The 24903-nt window shown below is 37.1% G+C and overlaps 1 protein-coding gene across 4 annotated transcripts in view; it reads right to left on the bottom strand.

Moving 5' to 3' along the window:
- WWOX (WW domain containing oxidoreductase) overlaps positions 1-24903 on the bottom strand; it is a 463245-nt gene that overhangs the window by 298061 nt on the left and 140281 nt on the right. The window contains exon 9 of one of the 4 annotated variants that reach the window (XM_085071484.1): positions 6960-6997. The exons of the other annotated variants lie outside the window; for them this stretch is intronic. Coding sequence (XP_084927610.1) covers positions 6960-6997 — 38 coding nt within the window. The remainder of the gene's footprint in view (positions 1-6959; positions 6998-24903) is intronic. 4 annotated transcript variants of the gene reach the window in all.

Raw genomic sequence — 24903 nt, forward strand, 5'->3', positions numbered from 1 at the left:
TAAACATCAGGACTGATCACAACCACAGACATCAAAACAAGGAACCAGGAATGAGCCATTTATGTGTACCTTCCCTATGTTCATTGGAAATTATCCTAATGAATGACAATTCCTTTACTCAAGGTGCTCTCCTTTGTGATCAATATTATGATCCTTGTTTAACAAACAGTCCAAACAGGTACAAAATACGATGTGGTTTCTATTTCCAGCTCACTCAAAGTTTATACAGACTGAAGAGGTGCTATTTCATCTCCCTGCACCAATTTACCTACTTCTAGAATCACTACACACTAATCTTTCGGGTTTTAATTTTCATTTTAATTTGGTAACTAATAAAGAAAAATACCAATCCAGTCCTTGAAAACAACACACTGTGGGATGGGGATGTTGCAGCCATACAGAAGTTATCTTCATAATTGTGTGAGTGAGTAGAGATGTCCAAGTGTTCCTTGAGGACACTCTGCATGTGCAAAGCCTCATGTTTGAATTCAGACATTCATAGGAGTTTTCTATCCAACTGTAAGTGTATAGCAAAGACTGAGAATTTCACATAATAGAGATCAATATATAAGTTACAAAACAATAACAAAGGACATCCATCCAATAAATCTAATTAATGAAGCAGCTTGAGAAAATGACTATCTGCCTGTAGATATTACACAAATAGGAAAATGGAATATTATGTAAAAATAAATCACTGTGGATTATGTGTTCAACTACAGTTTCAGGTTAAAAAAGCAAAATTAGTATCACCAATCATTCCAATTCATATCTGAAAACAGATTTTAAAGAAAGCTTTGGCAGAGTGATGTATAAATTATATGTTCAAAATTATAAATTAGATTTCCCCAGACAATCATGGTGATTCCACAAATAGCTTCAGAAATAACTCTGGGTAAGTGATGAGCCTTCTGAAGACTTACCAGACAATTTGAAAACAGGAATTTTTATAAACAACACAATTCATTATATGAAGACTGCTGCGAGTTGCAATATAAATTCTGCTTCGTCTTGAGCAGAATCCAAAACTAAAGTGGATACTAAAACCATTGTGGGAGATATAAATGATAGGCTTTTGCTACAGCACCAAGATGTCTTTTTAAAAGCTGAGATGGAAGCAGAGATTCAAGGGGTTGACTAAGATGTTTGAAACCTAGAGAATGAATGGCAGCATGCCAGGAAATTAAAGTTACTAAATTAAAGATATGGCATACACTAAAGACAAGTCTCAATTCTGTGTAACACTGGAGATATCTGAGATTGCTCAGAAACATCTAAACCAATTTGATTTTGGTGAAAATTCTATTAATCAAAGCACAAAAAAATACCAAGGTCCATTGGCTAGAGTTGTCAGGAAGCAAACAAAGTCCCTAAACACATGTTTTGGGAATGTTAAGTCTTCCATAACACTGCTCTAGAAGATAAATCTACCTGCCAAAGATTGAGACAGAAGGAGTAAGCAGCCAGATACATCACAAATCCAAAACAAATATGCAAAAGCCTAACAAGCAGTCAGTTCAAGAAACACAAAACCTCCTGTCCAGAGTTTTCAGACATGACACAAATTCCCACAATGAAAATGCAAGAAGTGGAAGATGTTTCTTACATGTAGGTCCTGAGTACAAACACTGGATGACAGCAAATTTTATGCCCATCTAAGATTTGGCACTGAATTTCAGTAACCCACGTGTGTAAAAGTCCATCAAAGCTCACAGAGTTACCTCCCATATTTCCACATCCACAGAACAAGACTAACTCTGTTCCTGAAAACAGAATAGCAAAATAATCACAACCTTTATCGTGGAAGGATACGATATAAAAACTGGAAAAGGTTTTAAAACATTAAAAGCAGGAAACAAAACGTTAAAATGAATTAACTGATCTCTTGCATGAAGAATCTGAAAGTAAAATCTGAGAGCAGAACAAGGGACAGACTGATCCAAGGAGGAGATAGCTGTTCTGTTCACAGGTAGGCAAAATGCCTCCTCACATCACATCTTGGCAGAGCAAAAGCGTGATGCAAGCCCACCTCTCTTCCCTCTGAGTATCTGTATGTATTAAACCACTTCACACACATGCACTCACGCATCTATCTTTGTCTTCTCTCCTTGCAAACTAATTCCCTGTGGAATATGAACAAGACTGCTCATGTACCATCATTTCCCCGGGAAAGGAAAAAAAACCCCATGTTTTACAAGTGTCTGTTACTAATACTACTTAAAGAAACGTTTGTTTCAATATCACTAATTTCACTGAAGCACCGTAATAGCAAACTTCTGAAGAGAGAACAAAATAAAAAAATGTAGACCCAAGTGACAGCTGAATAATTAGGGTGATCTACAAGAACCAGCAGAAACTCAGCGAAGGGAAAGGCAGGTGGATTGGTATCACGTTCCTGCATGCTTGGGGTCACTAAGATGAATGTGCATGGAATTCTTTTGTCCATTTGTGCTATAATTTCACACACCAAGAAGGAAATTGTGTTCTCTGATATGCTCATGGAAGTCCCTCTGGAGTCAGTGGGAATTACACGCCTGCATGGAAGGGCAGAATTCGGCCCTGAGTCATTAGTTAGAACTCTCTGCTGAAACCCTACAGAGAATAGGGGGTTTCAGAGGACGAGGAGGATCAAACTGATGCAGCACACTCAGAGATTTACTCTCACAGGAGCCCATCAAATACTCAGGCATTCCAAAAACCCCATTTGTAAAGATAAAAATCCTTACAAGACTAACACGCCAGAGTCGCAGAGTTTCTGTTAAAACAGACTTAGGTAGCATTAAAATCAGTGGCAATGTAATTGAGGGAAAGTTTAGAGGAACAAAATAGCCCAAGATTTTTAGACCTATACAGAAGAGAATGCCAGCTAATAACCATTTCTGATGAAAAGAGAAACTGAAAGAAAAATAACTTCAATACAGCTACTGGACATATGGTACACATGTTCATAGGAGCCTTAAATGTGTTGAAATGCTATTCTGTGCTCAGCTAAAAGGCAAGTTAGGGAAGTGATTTTACCAAAATGTCCTACAAGTTTGGAAGAGTTTTGAGGTGTGTGTACATATACATATGCCTGTACATTTAAAAACGTGTATATATATATACACATATATTAGTTTTATTTCAATTCTATTCTGAAATAACTGCCTATGTCTCACTGAATGCCACTGCAGTTGTTTATATTAAGATCTCATATCTGTTATTGATTTGGAGCTTTAAGCGAGCAGTTGATGCCAAAATGATTACAAACAGTATTCTGCATCAAATGCTTTTAAATTTTAAACAGTAGTATTTAGCAATATTATTTGTATCTGGTTGTGCCTTCAGAGAAATTATTTATTTCTGCGCTAAGTACAAACTGTTTTATCGCAGATATTTCCTGGGCACTTGCAGTGCTCTGACTCAAAACCAAATCTGTGCTTCTCATCAACGCAGTGATAATTTTTTTCTTTTGTTTTGATCAAGGACTGACAAGACTCCAATTCAAACCAGCTGCAAAGTAACAGCTTAAAAAAAAAATCCTCACTATTTAATTCTAACCTCCACTGTATCTGTTGCAGGATAGGCTGGCATTTGCTGTTAAAGCAGAAAATTACAAGAAGGGCCTAATTGACCCTCTTGTGTCTTTGAAAAATCCTGTATGTTGTCTCTAATTGACCCTCTAGATACCTTTATGGAACAATGAATGAATCCTCTGTAAATAATGGACGGTGATGATTAATAGCCATGGTTTGGCTGGACCTCTGGCTCATGGAGTTGTGATTCTGAACATTTTTTTTGTTTGGGTTTTTTCTTGCCATCCTAGTTCTCTGTACTTCATTTAAAAAAAAATCTGTCTCAAGATAACAAATATCCTGCTGTAAATAACATGAAAAGTTAAATAAAATTAAATGCTATCTCATATAATGGAATGAAAAATAGGATTATTGGCATTATTTCCATCACCACCTTTTTCCATGTTTCAGTAACGTGTCATCATAACATATGCTTGATTTAGAAAGCAGAAAAGTTTAGAATAATTTATTTCTTTATTATGCATTGTAGTCAATAATAACAATGTCATATTTCTTTCTCTTGGCTCTTCATTGCAATAAAAAATCTATGATACTAAGATACTTCTAGATTTGGCTTCATTATAATGCTGTCAGAAAACATTATGAAAACATCTCCAAATGTCTCCTCTCTTATTTAATAACTCTAATGTTTAATGTTTCCAGGCTTGTCAAATTATAAACACAAATATGTTAAGTTACACCATTACTCTGAAATGCCACAAAGAAATCTTGCTGTTTTGAAAATAATATTTACAACTTAGCAAAACAACTGGCTCAATGCCAGCCCAAGAAATCACATGCAGCAGCACAACAACATTTGGTGATGCCATCAAAAATCACTTTCTAAAATTCAGCATCCCATAGTGAATGTGTCAAGAAAATAAAGGACAAATCAACATGTTCTTGCAATGTACCTAACTAAAAATCAAGCAGCTCAAACAAACACGCTTTTCCAGATTTAGGAAATATAACAAAGACAATCACCCTTCTTTAAATGTGAAAAGCAGAAGTATGGAGGGTGGAGGTTTAGTTATCTGGCCAGTCCTGATATAGTTTAAGTTCAGCCTTTCAAAAAGAACCAACTCAGAAAGTTCCATAAGATCTCAAATGAAAAGAAGCATCCTAGGGAAGAAACAGATGACATTTATCTAGTTTTCCACATACAAAGTTCTCTTGCCTACATGCAGGGACTTGTTGGGCTATTCATGAACCTTCTGTAACACTGAAGATAAATGTAGAACCTGAGGCTCATTAAGCAGCTTTGAATTATTCTTAACACCACTCAGAGAATTTCAGTAAATACCACCATAACTTTATCATGGGAAAACTGCCTTGACCAAGGTCACAGAGAATATCTGTAAATGTAGCCTTTAGCTAACCCCAGAGATCTAAAATAGATGGGTATTTTAAATCCAATAGCAACAGTTTTCACAGCAGATACTGCAATTCATTGTGACTAAACTGAAACATGTGAAACGTTCGTTTTAAGGCTCAGATTAACACCATACATATTTAATCATGAAAACAAATCTTTGCTTGCTGAAATCTGCCCTTCTCTGTAGTGAAGTTCAGTTTCTTTTATCCTGCTCTCCCAGATGTGTCTCACTGCTGATTCACTGACAGCTGCCCCCAACACAAATGTGAATTCTTTTAGAAAGTTTGCACAGCTTGGCCAAGCTTGCTGATGACTGTACTAAACTGCAATAACTATGGGGAGCAGGTTGCTCAGGACTATGTCCAGTTTGCTTCTGAAACAAGGACAGAGAATCTACAGCCTGCCCAGACAACCTAATTCCAGTGTTTTACCACCCTCAGAGTAAAAAGTTGTTTCTAACGTTGAAATGAAATTCTGTGTTTTGTTTTTCATCCATTTTCTCTTGTCCTGTCATTAGACAAGAGTGAGAAGATCAGGTCTGTCTTTTCTTTTATTGGATTTTTTACTGTTTAAATTCATCTCATAGAAACCCAAGCACAAGGCAAAGATGTATATGTGGCCTCATATGTAAATAAAAGTGATTTATTCACACACAATTACCCAATTTATTTAAGAGCAGTAGTCACTAATTCAAAATAAATGTAGACTTCACATGCATATTTGATAGGAAAATTTCTGCAGTAATAGACATCATCAAAATCTAAGTATAATTATAGAAATGTATTCACAACCACTTTGAAAGTTCTTATTATGATTGAGTGGAAGATATATTTTCTGCACAGAAACCTCTCTGACTGGGTTTATTCATATAAATCACAACACAATTTACAATAGGAAGTTGTTTGTCTAAATAGTAGAAAACAGTAATCTTTGTACAACTGGGGTTAAACTAATTCTGCTTTAATGAAAAGCAAAATTTACACACAGCTTTGTTACCACAATAAATAGGTGTCTCAGTGTCTTTCATAATCATTCCCATTGTGCCTCCATAGCCTCATCTGCTTTCACTAAAACCCTGGTTAAAAGCACATTTTTCTTTTAATATCAGAGAGCACACAGCAATTCAGCTATTAGGTCTGTTTCAGTGCATAAAGATCATGGACTATAATAGATGCTTATACTTGAAATAATTTTTTCTTCCCAACAGCTTATACTGAGCCCAAACATTAGGCACTTGATTTGGTCACAAAGCTGACTGCTAAAACTCTACATATTGTTTCAGTTACAAGCCTGAACACAGAAATTAAACCTGATTATTTCTCTTCAGCTTTGAAAAATATATTTTTAGCTTCAACCATTCCCTCAGAAAAATACCGTGCCATACACACAAGTGTTTTCACAGTCAGTCACCCAGAGCAGTCATAAATGGATTTCCAGGACTGAAGACTCAATAGGATAATTTTTATTCGTCTCTTAAATTAAGAAGTTGTTACTTATGGTGATGCTGGTGACACAGGCTCCAGTTCAGGGTGTCTGGCACTTCCCATGTCAAGGCCACACTAGAGCTGCTCATGATTTTAGCAAACTCTAATTATCCTCACGGAGGTTTCCTGTTACAGATGTCCGTGTGGGGCACAGCTTACGTGGGAAAGTTTAAAAATGGGCTTTCATCATTTCCAACAAGCCAACGAGGGAAAAATACATCATTTTCAGAAGTTCCAAAAAATTCTTTCAAGTGTTTTCTGGGAAACCTCCAAATCCCTAAGGCAGAGAAGGACCTCATAAGTCACCAATTCCAGCCCAGCATTGCAGGCACAGACCATGTAGCTGCTTTTAAGACACAGTTTACTGAAGTGACTGAATAGCCAGGGTGGGAAAGCCAGGAGCTTACTCCCACTACCCTAATACTAAATGCAGGAAATTAGAGCTGTGATCAGGAAAAAAAAAGTAGTAAAGAAGTCAGAAAAAAAGTTTTATGGGAAAGAAGAGTGAAACAAAATATTTAGACTGAAATTGAGAGGTCAACTTACCTCTCAATTGGTAAGACAATGGGAAAGACAGAAAGGAGCTGAGAGAAGACAGGACAAAAGGAGGAAAGGTCAGAGTGAGTCTAGGAAAAATAAATCAGCCTTTTGGGGAAAAGGAGTAAAACAGGAGAGGGAACAGCACTCAATTAAAAAAACTGAAAAGAATACACAATTCAGTTTCCACACATTGCACAAATATTTTAAAGATCAATCACTAATGGCTCTTTGTTGGCTTGTTGAGGAAAAAAGGCAACCTCTTAGTACAGTTAGAAGTGATTAGTTCAGTTCAAAGGACAATGTCAGTACTTCAAAGAAAAGAATCCAACCACAGCTAATAACTCTAAGGTTTTCAATCCTTCCCTCCATCTTCCTACCATCCATTGGATATTAAAATAATAAAGAAATAAAACAAGCCCCTTAAATTTTAGAAAATACCAAATTTAGATTGCTTATAAAATCTTAACTCAGTCTCTTGGTGGATGCAGGTCAGTAGAAAAATTTTAATCACAGGGGAATACTTGACTACATCGTTTTGTCTCATGTTTTTTTGTATTAGCCCAGGTGTTTTTAGCTAATTATTCTACTAAACATATGTCATCATTTAATATACTTAGCCATGCCTATGATTCCAGTGGAAACACTAAGAGGATCCTATTTAATGATTATGCTAATATTTCTATCACTTTCCTTTCAGTATGCCCCACATTACACAAGTCCATACATTCTGTAGCAAGAAATCGGTTTAATAATAAGATCTCTTCAGTCAAACATTTTGGACTATCCCCAGATCTCTGCTGCTGCCAAGTGACTGATTTAAGAGATGGACAAAAGTAGGCAGACAAAAGTACAGATACTATGATTAATAGATGATCCAAAATTTCCCTGAACTGCATATCATGACTTGATGTGAAACCCTGAGGAGATTAAAGGCAGGAATTACATTATCATGAATAATATAAAAAAGTGATATTCTGTTTAAAAGCTTTTGAGTGCAAGTTGAACAAATACATTAACACAGCTTCCAAAGATTCAATCGGGTTGAATATTACCCAGAATTTATTTTGAAATAAGATTTATGTATCTCATATGTGAAGTACAAGTCTATTTGTGACTGGCACTAAAGCTATTAGCATGTAGATTTTAATTCTTTCTTCTGTTATATAGAGCTTACACTGTGTGCATTGTCCTTCTTTAAATAATGGAAACTTCTCTGAAGCACATCTCAATGCTGCAGGTATACAAGACACAAAGATATACACTCAAATCGTTATTCTGTCCTTTATTATCATTTGAAAAAGTGTCTCCTTGTTACACTGGCACAGAAATGTGGCTGCTGTATCTTATTTCTCAGTACTGCATTCATAAACAGGGGTTTGGAGGGCATTTGGTGTTTCATTTTATTTCAAACGTATCAGTCGAAAATTTGTATTGAAATTATTCAGGCAGCATTGTAAAGCCCTTCTATAAAAGATAGCTGTACATTAACTTACAATTAAATGATGGTTTTAATGAAATTATAGTGTGTGACAGGTTAACGGACTGATGCTGAGAGGCAAATGTCGAAATGAAGCCAAGACGTTTATTTTCAAACTGACAAATCTTAACTCAACCATAACATATAGTTCCATTAACATTATAGTTATTACACAAAATAATTTGGTTGAAAAAAATACGTAAGAGACCAAGCTGCCAGATCAGAGAAACCCTAACCTCACCTGTCCCATGAAAGACAAACCAAACGGGTTTTGTTTTAAACTTGGAGAAGGAACTACAGTCCCAGAACCAACCAGTCACAGCCCTGCTTTCTCCTGCACAATGGCTTTAATCTCCACTTTTATTTGCTATTCTCAGTGCTAAGGTCAAGACAGCAGCCTCAGCTCTGCTTAAACACATCAGAAACTGTTAATGGGGTCCCAAGCCCCAACCTCTGCTTATTTTTTTCCAATTCTATGTCACAAAGTGACACAAAACTGTTACCATTCGAGTGAGTGATTTCTCTCCTGGAGCAGCATCTCTGGATGGCATTAAAGACATCATTCCTACAGCTTCCAGCCAGTTTATATTTTAGACTGTCAAGATATGATCTTGCTGCTACATACAATTTCACACGCAGGAGTGAGATGTTTAAAAGAGCAAAACCCTTCCCTCTGAGGAAGTCCTTCTGCCCAAAGTGTTTAAGCACAAGCTAAATATCAGCAACCAGGAAAAGTGCAACAGAACAGCTGGCAGGAAATGCAGAAGTGAAACTGAGGATCTTTCCCTTGAAACAAGTAATGGCACAGGACTAAGCTGATGTCTGATTTTTGGCATGGCCAGGAAAACAGAAAGAAACAGAGGTGAGAAGAATTCTCCTGTAGGAGTTTTTCAGTAACTGGAAACATTATGAGCCACTGCAAGAAGCAAAATGCTGCAAGTCTGCTTAAATATATTATTCACGATCATCAAGGAAACAGCTCATGGAACAGAGCTGGGACAGAGACTTTCCCTCCCTGTTCTTGCCTTGAATTCACTGAGTGGAATTCAGAAGTGACCAGAAGCTGTAATTTTGCTGCTGTGCCATGAGTTAGGGGCTCAGCTCAGCCCTGACCAGGCAGTGTTCACATCACCAAAACCAGGCAGGCTCAGGCTGTTGGGGAGGCAGGGAATGGGCATGGAGGCTTTGCACTTTCACCCCTTCAGCTCAGAATGAAATTGCAGTGCTGGGGAGCCTGCACTGTGCCTCAAAAATTCATAGCTGGCGAGGCCAAAATGGGCTATTTGTGAATATCTAATCTGACCTGCTGCTTAGCTCAGATCATAGAATTTCAGGCAGCTACTCCTATCCACACTGCATTTTTTTCCCCTCTACATCTCTTTCTCAGACTCTTTTCTCTGTTTTGTTTGTTTTTAAGTACAAGGAAGCTTCAAATACCGCAGCTGCCAGTTCACCTTTAAAAAAAAAACACTTTTCTTTCTAAAAACAAAACAAAATCTTGGAAAGAAGCAGCCCATGCTTCTACCCTGTTGCCCATCTTGTTAGCAAATCAATGTCATACACTGGGTAAAAGTAATAGAGATTATATGATCCAAAGCACACTTTAAGCATCTCAGTGTATGTAAGACACTAAACACTAAAATATAATTTATTTCACAGATTACCTTGAAGTAATTTTCAGTCTAGTGCCACCTGAGCTCTAGGAGCTTCCCCTTCCTGTAACAACCACAGACACTCAGTCTCTCAGTACAGTCATCCAGAGGGGCATTTTCTGGGTTACTAATTGTCCATGTATTGCTCCAAGGAAAGTTTGCCTTTGTTCACTGAGCTGTTGGATAAAAGTCTGAGTATTTCTATTTCTGAATATGGATATCGTAGATATGTAGATGAACATTTACCCAAGCCATGGCAGGAATATATGAGATATTTGATTAAAAAACAAAAATCGAAACCAAACCAGCTACATTAGATTCTTGTTTTGGAGGAAAGAACTCCATGTCTGTATTGATTTTTTTTTTCCATTGAAACCAAGAAACCAAGTGTGTTGCCAGCTGTCCCCAGCAATGAAGAAAATGAAGCAATGCCAAGTGGTCAGGGAAGAAGCCAAGAAATCACATCCCCCAATCCAAACCTCTGGTACTGTATAGTCCAGGAAGTGAGCCACATTCAGGCTACGTTGTTTCACATCCTTAAATAAAGCATGTGACTCTTAGATGTGCTGAATTGTCTTTGGGAGACTAAAGAGCCAGAGAGGAAGATGAAGTCTTTAACCAAGGTGCCTTGGTTCAATTTCTAAAAAATACATGGAATTGGTCATCACCACAGCTCCCATCATGGGCACACCAGAGGCTGTGGGGTGGCAGTGCCAAGGGGTGTTGCAGTAGAATACAGGAAAAAATTCATATTTATGCTGTTTACTCATAGCCTTTTCCCTACTCTAACACTGAACCTTCTATGAGGGAATCTGAAGAGAAGTTCTATGTAATTCCCACATCAGTAATTACCTCTCTTTAGGTGCTGAATTTCCTTCCTTTTTTACAAGACATTAACAAGACATATCACACTTTAACGAGCAAATGGAACCACAAAATACCAAGGAGCAGCCCTGGGCAGCTCTCTGCTACCAGCAGAACGTGCATGGCAGAACTGATGCATTCCTGACTAAAGGAGAGACATTTCCTCCAAGTTCTTTCCAGCTTCTCCTAACTCTGCCTTTGCTCTAAACCCAACATATCTTTTGAGGGAGTTGCTTAATCATTTGCAAGTTAAGACAGGACTCTTATTAGCTGCACTGTGCTCCATCCCAGCCTTGTGCTGTTCCATGAGGCCAAGCAGAATGTGGCTTGGAAGAACAAAGTGAAACCACAAATATAATGGAGCATAATTCCGAAATGTAGGAAGCATAATGATCCGTATAATGTTAAAATGTTGGTAATGTCTCTTGATATTATTTCATCACATGCTAGCTGCTATTTCCTGAAAACCCTTTGAAGGATTAAATAAAAACATATGCTACGAACACCCACTGCGTGCTGTAACAAATCAAAACTAACTTCTTGGGTTTGATGAAAGTTTCCACAGTGCTCAGTACTGCAAATTATTGTCACAGCAGTCAAACTGCTTTGGAAAGAGTGAACGCCAGTTAGTTTCGTATTAGTAATATGAGAAGTCTCTGCAGTATTTGGAACTGAAACACAAGTGTCTTCTACACCTGAATTTTGAGAAATACAGTCATAAAATGCTATCAGCAGCTGGGTTGATGGAAAAGTGCAGTAAGACAATCAACAAGTTTATGTTTCCAAAATAAACATATTATTTTCCTCTGGTGTAAACAGGGAAAGCCAGAGATGGACAGGACTCCTAAGGGTTTAACCAGGTTCTATTATGAAATAAACAGTATTTTCTCTGAAAATTGCTAGTTCTGGAAGCAGTACTCAGTTAAAGGACTACTTTTCAAAAAATGTTTTAATAAATATTTTGGCATTATTTGGTGTATTTTTGTTATCAATATTTATTTATTTACTGAATGCTTGGCCTTCTGTATGGCCAGAAGTTCCATAAGCAAAAAAATCTTTTTTTTTTTCCTTTTCACAGTTTTAAATCTGCATTTCCCAATTTCTGTTAGGGATAGAAAAATAGATGAAACATTTCCAATTACAGTCTTTCCAACACTGTTTTGAAAATCAGTCTAATGCCCCCAGCTCTCAGCTGCTTCACAGATAAGCAATCCTACTGTTTTCAGACTTTATTTGTAAATAATATCTCCCCTTCCCTAAGCATTCTCCTGGTCCAGTATATTCACTTTTCCTCTGCACTGTAAACCTATTCTTATTAAGCGCCGGCAAAAATTTATGATCATTTAAAAATGAAGTATCTAACATATCAGCAGGTAATATCTTTCTCTACCTTAACAGAGCATCAAACAGGCAGGAGACAAAGTACAAAGTGCCAGAGTCTTCTGCTCACACCCTTCCTCTACTGGCCTAAAACAAAGGCTGAAATGAGACATTTTCCTATCCTCACTTGGTGAGAATTGAGTTTTTCTCTCCCTCAGGTCCTCCTTTCACAGCTCATTCCCTAATGCAATCCTATCCCTTGCCATTGTTTCTATTAACTATGCACAGATACAGATGCATAAATAGGTTATGAAAATTATAATGATAACCTTCGTTATCTGAAGCTTTAAAATATGTATTTTAAAGGTTTTGGGGTGGTTTGGGCAGCACTGAAACAATCAATAAATTAGAATAAACCAGAAGAAAGTAAGCAGAATAATGGCCAAATAGCATTACATTTTTCCCAGAGAGAAAACTAAAGGTGGGATTAGATAAACCTAAGAGCTTCAGAGAGCCTCACCCTTTGTGTGATACTAGCCAAGACGAACTACATTTGAATGAACAAATAAAAATCTGAAATGCCCAGAGCAGAATGTGGGGGTTTATGACATTGAGATGAAGAATTACATCTTGCCATTCTCAGTGTCAGAGTTCAAGTCATTGATGGAGTTTAGGGATGGAGGGATCATAAAAGAGGTCAAGGAACAACTCAAGATTTTTCATTTTCTATGACCAGTCTGACATTTCTGAGCCTTTTGGAGAGAGAAGGCTAAAAAGGTTTATTTGTTGAAGAAATAAATGTGTGTTGTTTAAATACAAGCCTTTATATTTAAGCAATATTTAAGTTTTAGTCTTAACATATGCCTCAAGTATTCTGTTTTCTGCATATTATAACCTGACTTTAACAACTCAATTTGTGATATGCACCATCTTCCTATTTTGAGGATTTGGGCACCACTATCTTAATACAGAGACCTTGAGAATTCTTAGGATATCAGAAATTATTTTCGATTGATTGATTTTATCACACAGTTTATATTACAGAATATTTAATTTTCCTGGGAAAAAAGCTTCTTCAAAGTAAATAAATTTAAAAAATATTACCTGCAACATCACCACTAGACAACAGAAAGATACAAAGCACTCTTAAAAATATGTGGGCTTTTGTTGCCCTAATTTCATTTTTAATATGAGCTGTTAATTGGTTAATAAAAAGTACATAAATTGTTAGAAGTACTATCTAATAAAGAAATGAAAAGCTAAGGTATGACTAACATACTGTAACAATTTTCTGCAAGTGGTAAGTCATTTTTTCCTATTTCCCTTCCCAATGGAACAAGAAAAATACACATTCTTCTGCATTCTATTCACTGAGACAATGCTTATCTGATGATGCACTGCTTTGGGTCATTTTCAGAAGCTGCTATTTAGATAGAAAGGAAGAAATAGCAATATGGGAAAAACATGACAAAACAACTTTTCAAGTGTACCTCTTAGGTACGATTCACTTCAAAATGAGCAGAAATAAATAATTCCAGCAATACAGAATCTTATGGCATTAAGGTTTTTTCCATTCTTGCAGATTGGAGAGTAACAAATAAAGAAACCTCTCTAAATTAGAGCTTTAAAAATCTGAGGCTACTATAAAGAAACAAGATTAACTTAATCCCCTAACAATCCAATTTATGACTAGTAAAGGGTTATGAAAAATTCCATCTAGATGTCAAATATAAGGAAACACAAAGTCTTTGGAGACACATAATGATAAACTGCAGATTGAGCAATAAGCTCAGTGAACAGAATGAACAGTTCAAGAGTTCAGAACATGTTCATTTGAAAGGTGTTCAGTTAAAGAGAAGGGCATGGTAGAGACAAAGGCACAGAAAGGTCATCATTACAGTCATTTCATCTTCATTACAATGGTGCAGTCACAGCATTGGTGCACACACACTGCAGCTCACACTTGCATGTCAATGCACTGCTTTGGAGATGAAACAAAAATATTTTTAACAGCTTAGTGAATCCTGGGAGCTCTAGGCAGGTGTATGAGAACTTGTGCTTTGTTAATTCAGATTTGAAATGTAAATAGACATAAAATATCTGTATTTTCAATCCATTAAAATTACAGTCTATCAAGAACAGTCATGTTCTTCATCAAGCAAACACAAAGCATGTCCTGAACTCAGTGCTTCTGCCTGTCAGACTGCAGCCCAGAACTCACTTTCTCAAGCTCAAGGCAGCTGTTTTCTCAAATGCAGTAGTCTATAAAGAGCAGAAGTAAATAGATGTTTAAAAGGCTTCAATAACATAATCAACTCCGGCTTTTGAAATCAAGATTATCTACTCCTGCCAAAAATTCAGGGGAAAAAATGGCTGGGTACACTAAAAAAACCAAAATACACTCTTGGCTAGAATGTAGAACAGGTAACTCTGCTCTTCAAAACAAATTAATAATAACCAATGCAGGAAGCAAAAATCCAGGTTATAAACCGTCAGACCTCATTCAGCACTGAGCACCACATCTGGATAAAATCTCTTTAGCAACAAGCAATAGATTTCAGACCTTCATGGGAGGTGTCCAAAGCAAGCACTGCCCCAGCCCAGCTGGGCTGTCAGGCAATTCAGTTGCAGCAGGGGGACAAAAGACATTAAAACTTTTTTCTGCTTTAGTATTTACACAGTACTGTTCATTAATAATTAACAGGAACTGGAAGCCCTGGATCTATCTTGTCTCTGATTTCTAATTCTCTAGAATGAAAATAGGACTTTTTTTATCATTAGATCATTAGGATGAATCAATTGGAGTATTTTACATCTTTTATTTGCCTACACATATTCTTCAACTAAGCAATATATGATCCTCTTACACTGATATATATAAATACACACACAGGCAAACACATTGACAAAAAAAATTGATGTATCTCCAACAGAATCTCAGTTTTAGACAGCAGCACTGGGGCAGGAGAGTCATTAAAATTTGGCCCACAGCAACCCAAAATGTGCTTTGCAGCTTTCAAGAGCAGTTACTGAACATTTCACAATTAAGCATAATTCCCACAGACTCTCGTATCAATTATGGATGACCTGCTCTTTCCAAAATCTAAGCCAAATTTGGTATGAAAAACTCTTGTGTGAAGGAAATAGTAATTCTGCCAGATTGATGTCCAAGCTAACACACACAAACAGCTCCAGGACACCTCTTGGATGCTCTTGTAAACTCTAAGATTATAAACATCTAATAGAAGCTAGGAAAATTTTATTTAAAATATTATCCATTTGATGTTATTTACAACATCAAATTTAAAGAATTTTAAAACTGTTATTTGAAAAAGTAAATACTGCATTCCGTTGTAACATTCTACAGGAATAGAAGATTTAAAAGCTGTTACAGGAGGGGAGGAGAGTGTCTGCAATGCACTCCATCAATATCCCATGGAGCCCTGACAGTCATTGGATAGTCTGGTGTGTAGCACCACAGGGTAGTGTAGTTACAACTCAAAAACCACACCAATTAACTACAACTAATCAATTCTCTCTCATAACAATGAGAAGCATAATTCTTTTCCCACCTATTGTTCTTGTTAATTCGCCTTCCAGTAATTGTGACAGACAAAAAAAGGTAGGGCGTAGTAAAGTGAAAAAAAAAAAAAAAATTAAAAAAATAAAGGATGTTATTTGAAAGCAGCACAAGCATCAAACTCATGAGTTATCTTGATTAATTTTCTTCATCATACCTAATTCACAGCTGTGAGAGATCACATTATTTTCAAATATATAAATAAACTCAAACCTAACTTTAGACTTACCTAGATTATGGCGCACTGGGGAGAAAACAGAGGAGGTCATGAAATCTGAGACTGCTGTTTCTTCTCATAATGTAATTACACTTTGGGCTAATGAAATTACTGCAGTCTCAGGGTAAGGGCTTGCAAGTCAGAGCTCTCACATGCTTGTGAGAGAGGGGTAAAGGAGCACTGTTTACCATTTCTATCTGAGGGATGCACACAAATCCCCAAGATCCAAGCACAACTTTGTTTCTGAACTCTGAGCAAGACTAAATTCGTGATCAAAGCCCTTTTCTAATTACTACAATAAAAGGAAAATTAGCTTAAGAGGGAGGGAAGTCTGGAAGAGAGAGAAAGAGCATCTCATTTTGCACTGCTGGTACCCTCCAAGCAGCTGAAAATAAACACAGCTTAGCTTAGAGAAGAGAAGCAGCAACAGAGCAAAGCCTAAGAGGACTGCTGAGCACTTGAGGACTCTGTTTGTGCCATTCAAGCATTCCCAGCCCTGTTTCCATCCCTGCTCTCTCTCACAACCACACAGAGATCTCCAGGTTTGTAAAGGACACACAGCTCAGTGTCTCAGTGGGAAAAAAATGAAAGATTATATTCTGGTTAGAATTGCAAACTCCTGCTCTTGAGACTGTGCTAACACCCCGACCCTGCAGAGGCTAATACTCTCCACCATGCCAAGAGTGCCCCCAAGTTGTTTTTCCTGTTAGACAAATCCAGAGTAACAAAGTGAAGACTGTGACCTACACTGTTGGCCACCCAGGTGCACCTGTATAATACAAAGTATGATTTACCCAAGGGAAATGAACGGAAAACCAGGATTTCTCACTTGGATAACCCTGTCAGCCTCTCATTTTCTATTAACTGTTAGAGGAAGGGAAAATATATTATCTACTTGCTGTTCATGGCCACTAGAATAACAGTTTCTAGCTCTTGGTAGCCAACAGCACACAGCTGGTGAATTCCAAAGGACAAAAAGAAACTGCTGAGTGCATCTCAACTGGGCAGTAGTGATGGATATGGCATAACTGAATGATTTCCATCTTTGGCTAAATATTTAGGGGGAAAAAATTAGATACACATTCATCTGTAATTTTTATTTTAATTAAAGACAATAAGGAGATCAACTTGACTAATAAGTCAAAAAAATACTCTGTTTGTTGGTATCCTCATTCCCTGCTCCAAACCTGCCCTCAGGAGAGGGATTGATATCTGAGCTTACATGTTAGTCTAGAACACAACCTCTCAACTTCCAGACACTTCAGTCACATGGTGATTAACCCAATATGACACAAAACATCCCAACAGAACACATGGAAGACGATGAAAAACAAGCCCTTTCCTCCTTCTGCCCAAGTTCTCCAAAGCTTTCAGTGAATGCTAAACCCAATGAGTTTACAGAAGTGAAACCAACTTTCACTCAAGGAGGCCATTATCACCCATCACATTAAACAAACCCATTTCATTTTCAAATCTAGTTGCAAAATTAGCTCTTGCCTGTTAAACAATTCTGAAGAAATTAATGGCAGAAGGTTTTGCTTTGACTGTCAAAGATCACCAAAAACACTCGTGTTTAAAATGCTAATTACAGGGGCTCAATGCCAAAAAAATAATTCTGGTAAATTAAATCCCATGATTAATTCATAACGTCCATTTTAGCATTAATCCTAGCATTAAGATACAGAGTAGTCCCCATACACACACATCTCTCTCACTTTGGGGAATAAAGTAATAGTAATTCCCAGGTTTTTTTAATAACTCTTCATACGTTATGTACATTATTTAACTATTATAAAAAGATACCTAGCCCATTACTTCGTATTTCTTGTTTGCAATCTTGCTTAAGGGCTGCAGATTTTAAAAACTCAAAACAAGTAACTTCTCTTGCATGGTTTAGGGAGAAGTGTTCCTGAAGCCACAAGAACTAATGGATTTACTGCTGAGTATCATATTCCTCACTTCTACTGTTTTGGGGACAACACAAAGTCTCACCAGTTTATAATTTAAGCTTCAAAAGTAATACCTGGTTATAAACACCCAAAGGACTGCCCCAATAGTATATAAAGACAGTAACATCACAGACCTGGAAATTTCCTACAGGGTTTCAGAACAAAATAATTACTGGATGACAGAGCTCTTAAATCAGCACAGCACCATCATGACTGTACTGCCAGCATTTGCTACAATATCCTTTCCAATAAGAGTATAAAAAGCTTATATTCCTGTTTGGGGGAGAAACAGTGAATCTTAAGACATCTAAGACGTCTTTTTCTTGTGTCTTCACTCACCTTGGTATAAAATGATTCATCACAGGTGTTTCTTTGTAAGTATATCAATCAATAGCATTTCTGTGAGCCAATAATGCAACAGGGCTTTCCAATTTTAGCTTTCCCATTCATGAAAAATTGACCCAGGAAACCAGGAAAATATAGTAAAATGAAAAGAAAAAAAAAAACTTTAAATTAAGGTTTTTCCATCAGAGCCAGCAAAAGAGACAGATACGCCAAGAGATCTGTCACATGTTACTCACTGAGAAGACAACTGCTCTCACCAGCAACAATTTCCTTCTATTCATATCCATAATCCTAGAGTAGTTAATAAGCATTTAAAATGCCAGCCCAAAATATTTGCTGATAGTGTATTGCTCAATGTTTCCAACCAGCAGGTGAACAAGCCTTTGAACAACTTCTCTATTTAACAACTATCAGTTCCCACTGTCCATTGTATGTGGTTTGCATTGACTCTCTTTAAAATTTATCTAAAGCCAATGGATCAATCACCTCTGTGAAAATATATCCTGAACACCAATTTGAATAAGAGACCCTTTTACCATGTTCCTGACAACCTATTGCTAACAATGACATTGTAACTATTCATTTTCTGCTGATATTCTAGCTGACTGTTCACTGTAGACAGCACCTTCTGCGTTTTTTTTTCCATTTAGTATCTTATGTCATATCTAAAGCTGTTCTTTTACAGCCTCTACATACAGCTTTTTCAAAGTAGCAGGGACATCTCATCTGCTCAATTACTTATTAGTGTTGCTAAAGAATACCATTTCCTCTCGTGGCTGATAAAATATTAATCAAAAACAGGAACAGAGTGATTTCCCAGTGTGGATGTCTTCTAATGGTAATACATGGAGTCTAAGAGAGATCTGGAGGTCATGTAATAGCTCTTGAAGGCAGGGAGGGGCTCAAAGATAGTGATGACTTTGTATACTGAATAATGAGATTGTATTCAAAGTGCAGCTTAATTATTGCTGTTCTGTAGGAAAATATCACAAGTGTGATTACAAGGATGAATGCAAAGATTTATTGGGGATAACAGCACATGACTGAAAAAAAAATCTTTTATAAGCATATTTGATCCTTGTTATTTCTCAGTATCCAACACAGAGCTGGAGAGAAGAGGACTTTCCGAATTATTGCTGTTTCATGTTCATGTATCAGTTAATCACAGCAATACAACAGTAAATAGTTATCTGTTCATTCAGCCATCCATCCCACACTGTCTTTAGGTATTTTTGTTCCTATTTTTCTCATAGGATTTGAAAGAGGAGGGAGGAATTAGAATGAAAAACTGAGAGGCAATTGACAGATCCGTGGAAAAGCTGTGACAGCCTGAAAATGACCTAAGTATCCTTAGATTTAATAGATACCACCATGTTCCCTGCTAAAGTTTTGACGCAAATACTCTTGTCTGGCTTGGAACAAAATGGTTATCCTAAGTAACTTCTAAACAAATAAATACTGCAAAATCATGGTCTTGGGTGGTGGTGGAAGTGTTTCAACCTGGATCAAAATATAAAGTCACCAATAATAGGAATCAGCAGCTTCTAGAAACTGTGCTGTCAACCAAATACTGTTCAGTTGTGTCTGATGGCAGGAAAACCTAGTCCTCAAAATGTCCATTTCCATCCCTCTATGGGCAATAATTGAGTCTGGTAAGAAGGAAATGTTCCAGCTTTTCTAGAAGAAATGCCAGCCCACTTTCCCCAATCAGTTGTGAAGAAAGGAGGATAACGACCAAAAAATAAGGCTATTTTACCTCTAATAAATATACATCATATTGATATCACCCTTATTTCTCACAGTACAGTGAATTCTCAAAGTGCTGTAAGTAACACTGGACAAGATGAAATACAGCCTGAATCCAAGTTCACGAACAAATGTCACCTCTTGGCACTCATGCTTTGTAGTTCTTTGAATGCAAGAAGGCATGAACAGTCCTGTCAGCTGTCCAAAAAAAAAAAACCAAAAAAAAAAACCAAACTAACCAACAAAACAAACGCAAAACGAAACACACAATAACAAAACTGGTTTTATCATGGTGTATGTAAAAAATAAAAAAAAACCTGGTTCCCCTGAAAAAACTTTGTGCCTTGAAATAAAAGTACTAACATTCCCTGAATGATTAATACAGTGGACAAACATTTAGCACAAGCAGGTAGAAAAGGTGACCAAAAAAGATCATCTGTTAATATTTCATATTTAATAGTAATATTAAGCATATGAGAGCTTTCAGCTATGAATCTAAAATGTTATCTAAACTATAAAAGTGTAGCTGAGATGCTTTCCAGTCACAGGTAGGTAAAAATGAGAGGCTAAGTCACTCAGGTCAAAGCCTGGGTCAGGAGCAGAATGAAGGTCACTTGATATTACTCACATTTACAATCCATATTTCTTCTATTTGCACAGCACGCCAGATAATTCACAATTACGAGAAAAGGCTAAAAACACACATGCAGAGAAAGTACAGCAGCAGAACTAACAGCAAAGTTAATCCAAAATATGCCAACGTCCCCTTTCACTTACATTTACACTTTTGTATGTAGGAAACTATTTTTGTGTGGGAACTGTTTACTGCTCATTTAAATTAATTTTCCTCCGAGTGAATTAAGAGAACAATTTTCCTCATTAAAAATTCAGCATTGCCTCTGCGTGATTTCTGCACTGATAAATCGGGAGAAATCCCCAGTTCTGCTCCAGACATGACATCTCTGCCAAGGCTCCTGAGAAACAGCATTTCCCATCAGCAGGGCAGGATTCTGCTCAGCCTGCTGGAGCACCAGTCCTTAATGAGCAGGGGAGTGTGGGTGGTGAGCTGGTTTTGATAAGTAGTAATAGGATGAGCAAAAAGTAATATACCAACGGTTGATATATTACTTGACATGTCAATTGTTGGAGAGTTGCTGTATTGAATTTGTACCTACAGCAAACACAATACACAAGATTCTAATATACTGCAGTGTTTGCTACATATTTTCCAAGTGATTGTATTGACTTTGTAAACAAAGATTATATGAAAAAATAAAGACTCCTGTACCATATAATATTTACCAAGCGAACAAATCTATCATAGCTGGAAATAAAAACACAATTTCACCTGTGTCAGGAAAGGAGGAAATAAATTGACCATTTGAAATGAGATCAGATACTTTGGTTTGGATCTCAGGCACCTAAGAGAGTCTCCTTCTAGTGCAGGAGGTGAGAATTATTTTCGTTTTAAATATTGCAGGGAGGAAAATGATAAAATGAATGGAGTATCAAATGGTTAGAGTGAACAGTTCAGGCTTTTCAAAAATCAAAATGAAACAAAATGATAAATTTACACTCTCCAGGACTAATTTCCTTGATAATGACACTAGTTCATTTCCCACAGGAGAAGAACCAAAAGACCTCCAGCTAAGTCCAAAATCACTACTATTAAATTTTTTGCAAAAGGCTGCTTCATTTAGATATAGAGAAATATTAAGGTGCTACTAAAGCTTAAGTTATATTAAACAACCTTTCATACCACTTCAGTTTTTATCCACACACTAGCACAGTACTGAGGTGAAAATTCAAGTGGAGATGCATCAGCTGGGAGGTCCTGATACACCTCCACTTAATCCTTTCACAGGTGGAAGATCCACAACCCACAGCAGCCACTCTGATACTTCTTCCTCTCATGTCTTTCATAGAATGATCTAATGGCTTGGGTTGGAAGGGACCTTAAAGACCATTAAATTCTAGTCCCCCTGACACAGGCAGGGAGGCAACCCGCTAGATCAGCTTCCATCCAATCTGCCCTTTCCCACCAGTTGTTCCCCCTCAAAAAAAAATTAGAATTATTTCTGGAATAATATTAACAAAACAAAGTCGTGCTCCTGAAAGACGTAACATATTTCAAATAAAATAACATTTTTCTTTATTTTGTGAACTCGGACCAGTGTTCGCATTTTGTAAAATACTTTAAAATAACCACTTCTCATCATGAGATTGTTTAAACACCTAATAAAGCCAAGATGTACTGCTAAGGACACATCTGTGAAAATAAAGGCCTATCCTGGACATACTATAAGATTTTAAATTGACAGCAGAAAAAGTACTTTATATTTTCACCAAATGCTTTCTCAATAAATGAAACTATTTAAGAAAAAAAAAAAGCTTTTTCTTTTAAATAAAGATTACTTTAAATGGGATTTCCCTCCTCCAGCACCATCACCGACACAAATTTTGACTATTTTCTTATCACACTCACTCCTTTTCCTTTGTGTAGCTCAGCTCAACCTTAGGAATACCTGCAGAATTCTCAGGTTTTGAGGCTGTATGTTTAGGTTTGAAGCTAATAGTCAAAGTCAGCTCTTTAGTGCGCCAAAATATTTTAGGCAGTGCATTTTCCTAAGTAAAACAGAGTGCTGCCACCCTAAACATTGCCCACACAATAAAATGTGTATAAAAAGGAACACGTTAGCAGTAAGCAAACTGTCATAAGCAGAGCACTGTATTTAATATTCAGATCAAGGCATCTCTGTCTCATCCCAGCAAACCCTTTTGACAAAAGCCATCCAATGTCTGCCAGCAGTATTGAGTCCAGCTGAGGACAAATTTCAAGATGAACCTGAAATCAATTTGCCATCAAATTTTCATGCTTCTCCCAGACTATCTGTGGCATTTTAATTACAAGCACCCTAGGCGGGGGGTACTACAGATATTGACACTTAGCTCCTACAATAAACTTTATTGGCAACCTCTGTCTGAATGCAGTACTCAACTAGAATAACAAGAAATATATGAGGATATCTAAGCAATAAGGTGGCATAATCACTTTGGAGTGGTTTTGTTCCAGATGGTGGACATCTCTACTAAAGAAACTTTTTCTGGATTAAAACAAACATCTGTTTGGTGGAAAATTCACTTTTGTTGAACTTGTACAAAATCCCAAATCCTTCAAGCAGATAAGCAACATTAAATTCCTTCTCTTTCCCATTTAACTTGGTGGAGTTCTCATCTAACCTTTATAAATCCCTGAAGTCATCCTTGATAGAATTTGGATTCAAACTGGACCAGTCACAAGCTACAGAATCAGACACTTTACATCTGTTTCCATTTCCAGTCCCCAAGATTTCACTGCACAATTTACAAGGGCTAAATATCTTGGCAATTTGGGCTCTAAACTGGAGATGAACCAGTGATTTGCAGGTTTTGCAATGTAAAATTTGGAGCTTTTCAGTAAAAATATTCAGCAGCAGTACACAGACATGCAGTGTCTTATTGAGCACAGAGAGGGCAAGGCTGCTTGCAAGACAATTTTCCTGCCTATGAAGTGCTTAGGAGAATGAAAGATTTATAAAAGAGACATTTAGAGATGTTACCATGCCAGTACAAGGGAGGTTTGCTATGCATGGTTAGGGGAGATGTAGGGAGAAGAAGACAAGGTCACTTCAAACTGAATACAAATTTGAAACTTAGAAAAGCAGCCTGCAAGTTTCAACAACAGCCTAAATAGAACAAACACACCAAAGAAGAAAGAAAATAAAACATTTTAAATGCTGGCCCTCCAGCACATGGCAGGAGGTCCTTACCAACCCAAACATGATTCTGCTACACTCTAATACAAGGGAGGAAGTGTGCAGTGAATGTAAAAGACTGTGACAGCTGAAAAAGATTCTGTAATTAAGAACTGCAGGATGCTTTGTTCAGGTGTGGTTTGATATTTCCTGAGCTGACAGGTAGGGATGTCAGCAGCAAACAAGCTGATTTATATGGGATCCCTGGTTTGAGCAACAGATTCTTTCAATTGGTTTTCTTTTAGTATAAATATGCCAGGAATATGGACTCTAATGTCATATGGGGAAGTTCCTGAAATGAGGCACTCCTGCTATTAAAGCAATCCGATTCAAATTCTTACAGTTCCACACACAGGGCAATGTATCCCCATTTGGAAGTGACTGCAGTTATCAGTAGCCAGGAACAATAACGTTGTTTAAGCCACTCCCCGAGCTCAAAAAGTTCAAACACCTTTTAAAATTGGTGTGTGATAGATAATTCACATATACATCATTTTACACACCCATACATATCACATAACAAAACCAAGCTAATATTTGTGCTGTGCTTTGAAGATGTTGCAAATGCTTTTATTACTAATAAACTCTTTTTCACAGATCAGCGCTGAAACTTTAAAGAACTTCTGGATATTGACATACATGTTACAAATCCTTTAGTGATCCTGGTTTTAACTTCAGGAGAAAAGGAGGATTGAAGTTTACACTGATTTTTGGGTGCCAGGTTTAAAAAACTGTTATTTGAGTCAGTTTATTTCATGTACTTCTGGGAGGCATTGAGCCAACAGAATGGGAATTTATGCACAGGTATTACACTGAATGCTGCTAATTCACAGAGAACTGCTAATACAGGAAATTCTGGGGACTCAAGGAAAGCCTTGAGTTACCTGGGGGTGACTTCCCCTGCTCAGTAACCCAGCAGAAACTTTAGCACTTTATGCCCAAAATAAACTAAATACAACAGAGCTGGAATAAATAGCTCCTCAGGATAAAGAAGGGAAATGGCAGA

Source organism: Lichenostomus cassidix, chromosome 11, assembly GCF_008360975.1.
Source record: "Lichenostomus cassidix isolate B80296 chromosome 11, HeHo_3.0, whole genome shotgun sequence".
Taxonomy (NCBI): Eukaryota; Metazoa; Chordata; class Aves; order Passeriformes; family Meliphagidae; genus Lichenostomus; species Lichenostomus cassidix.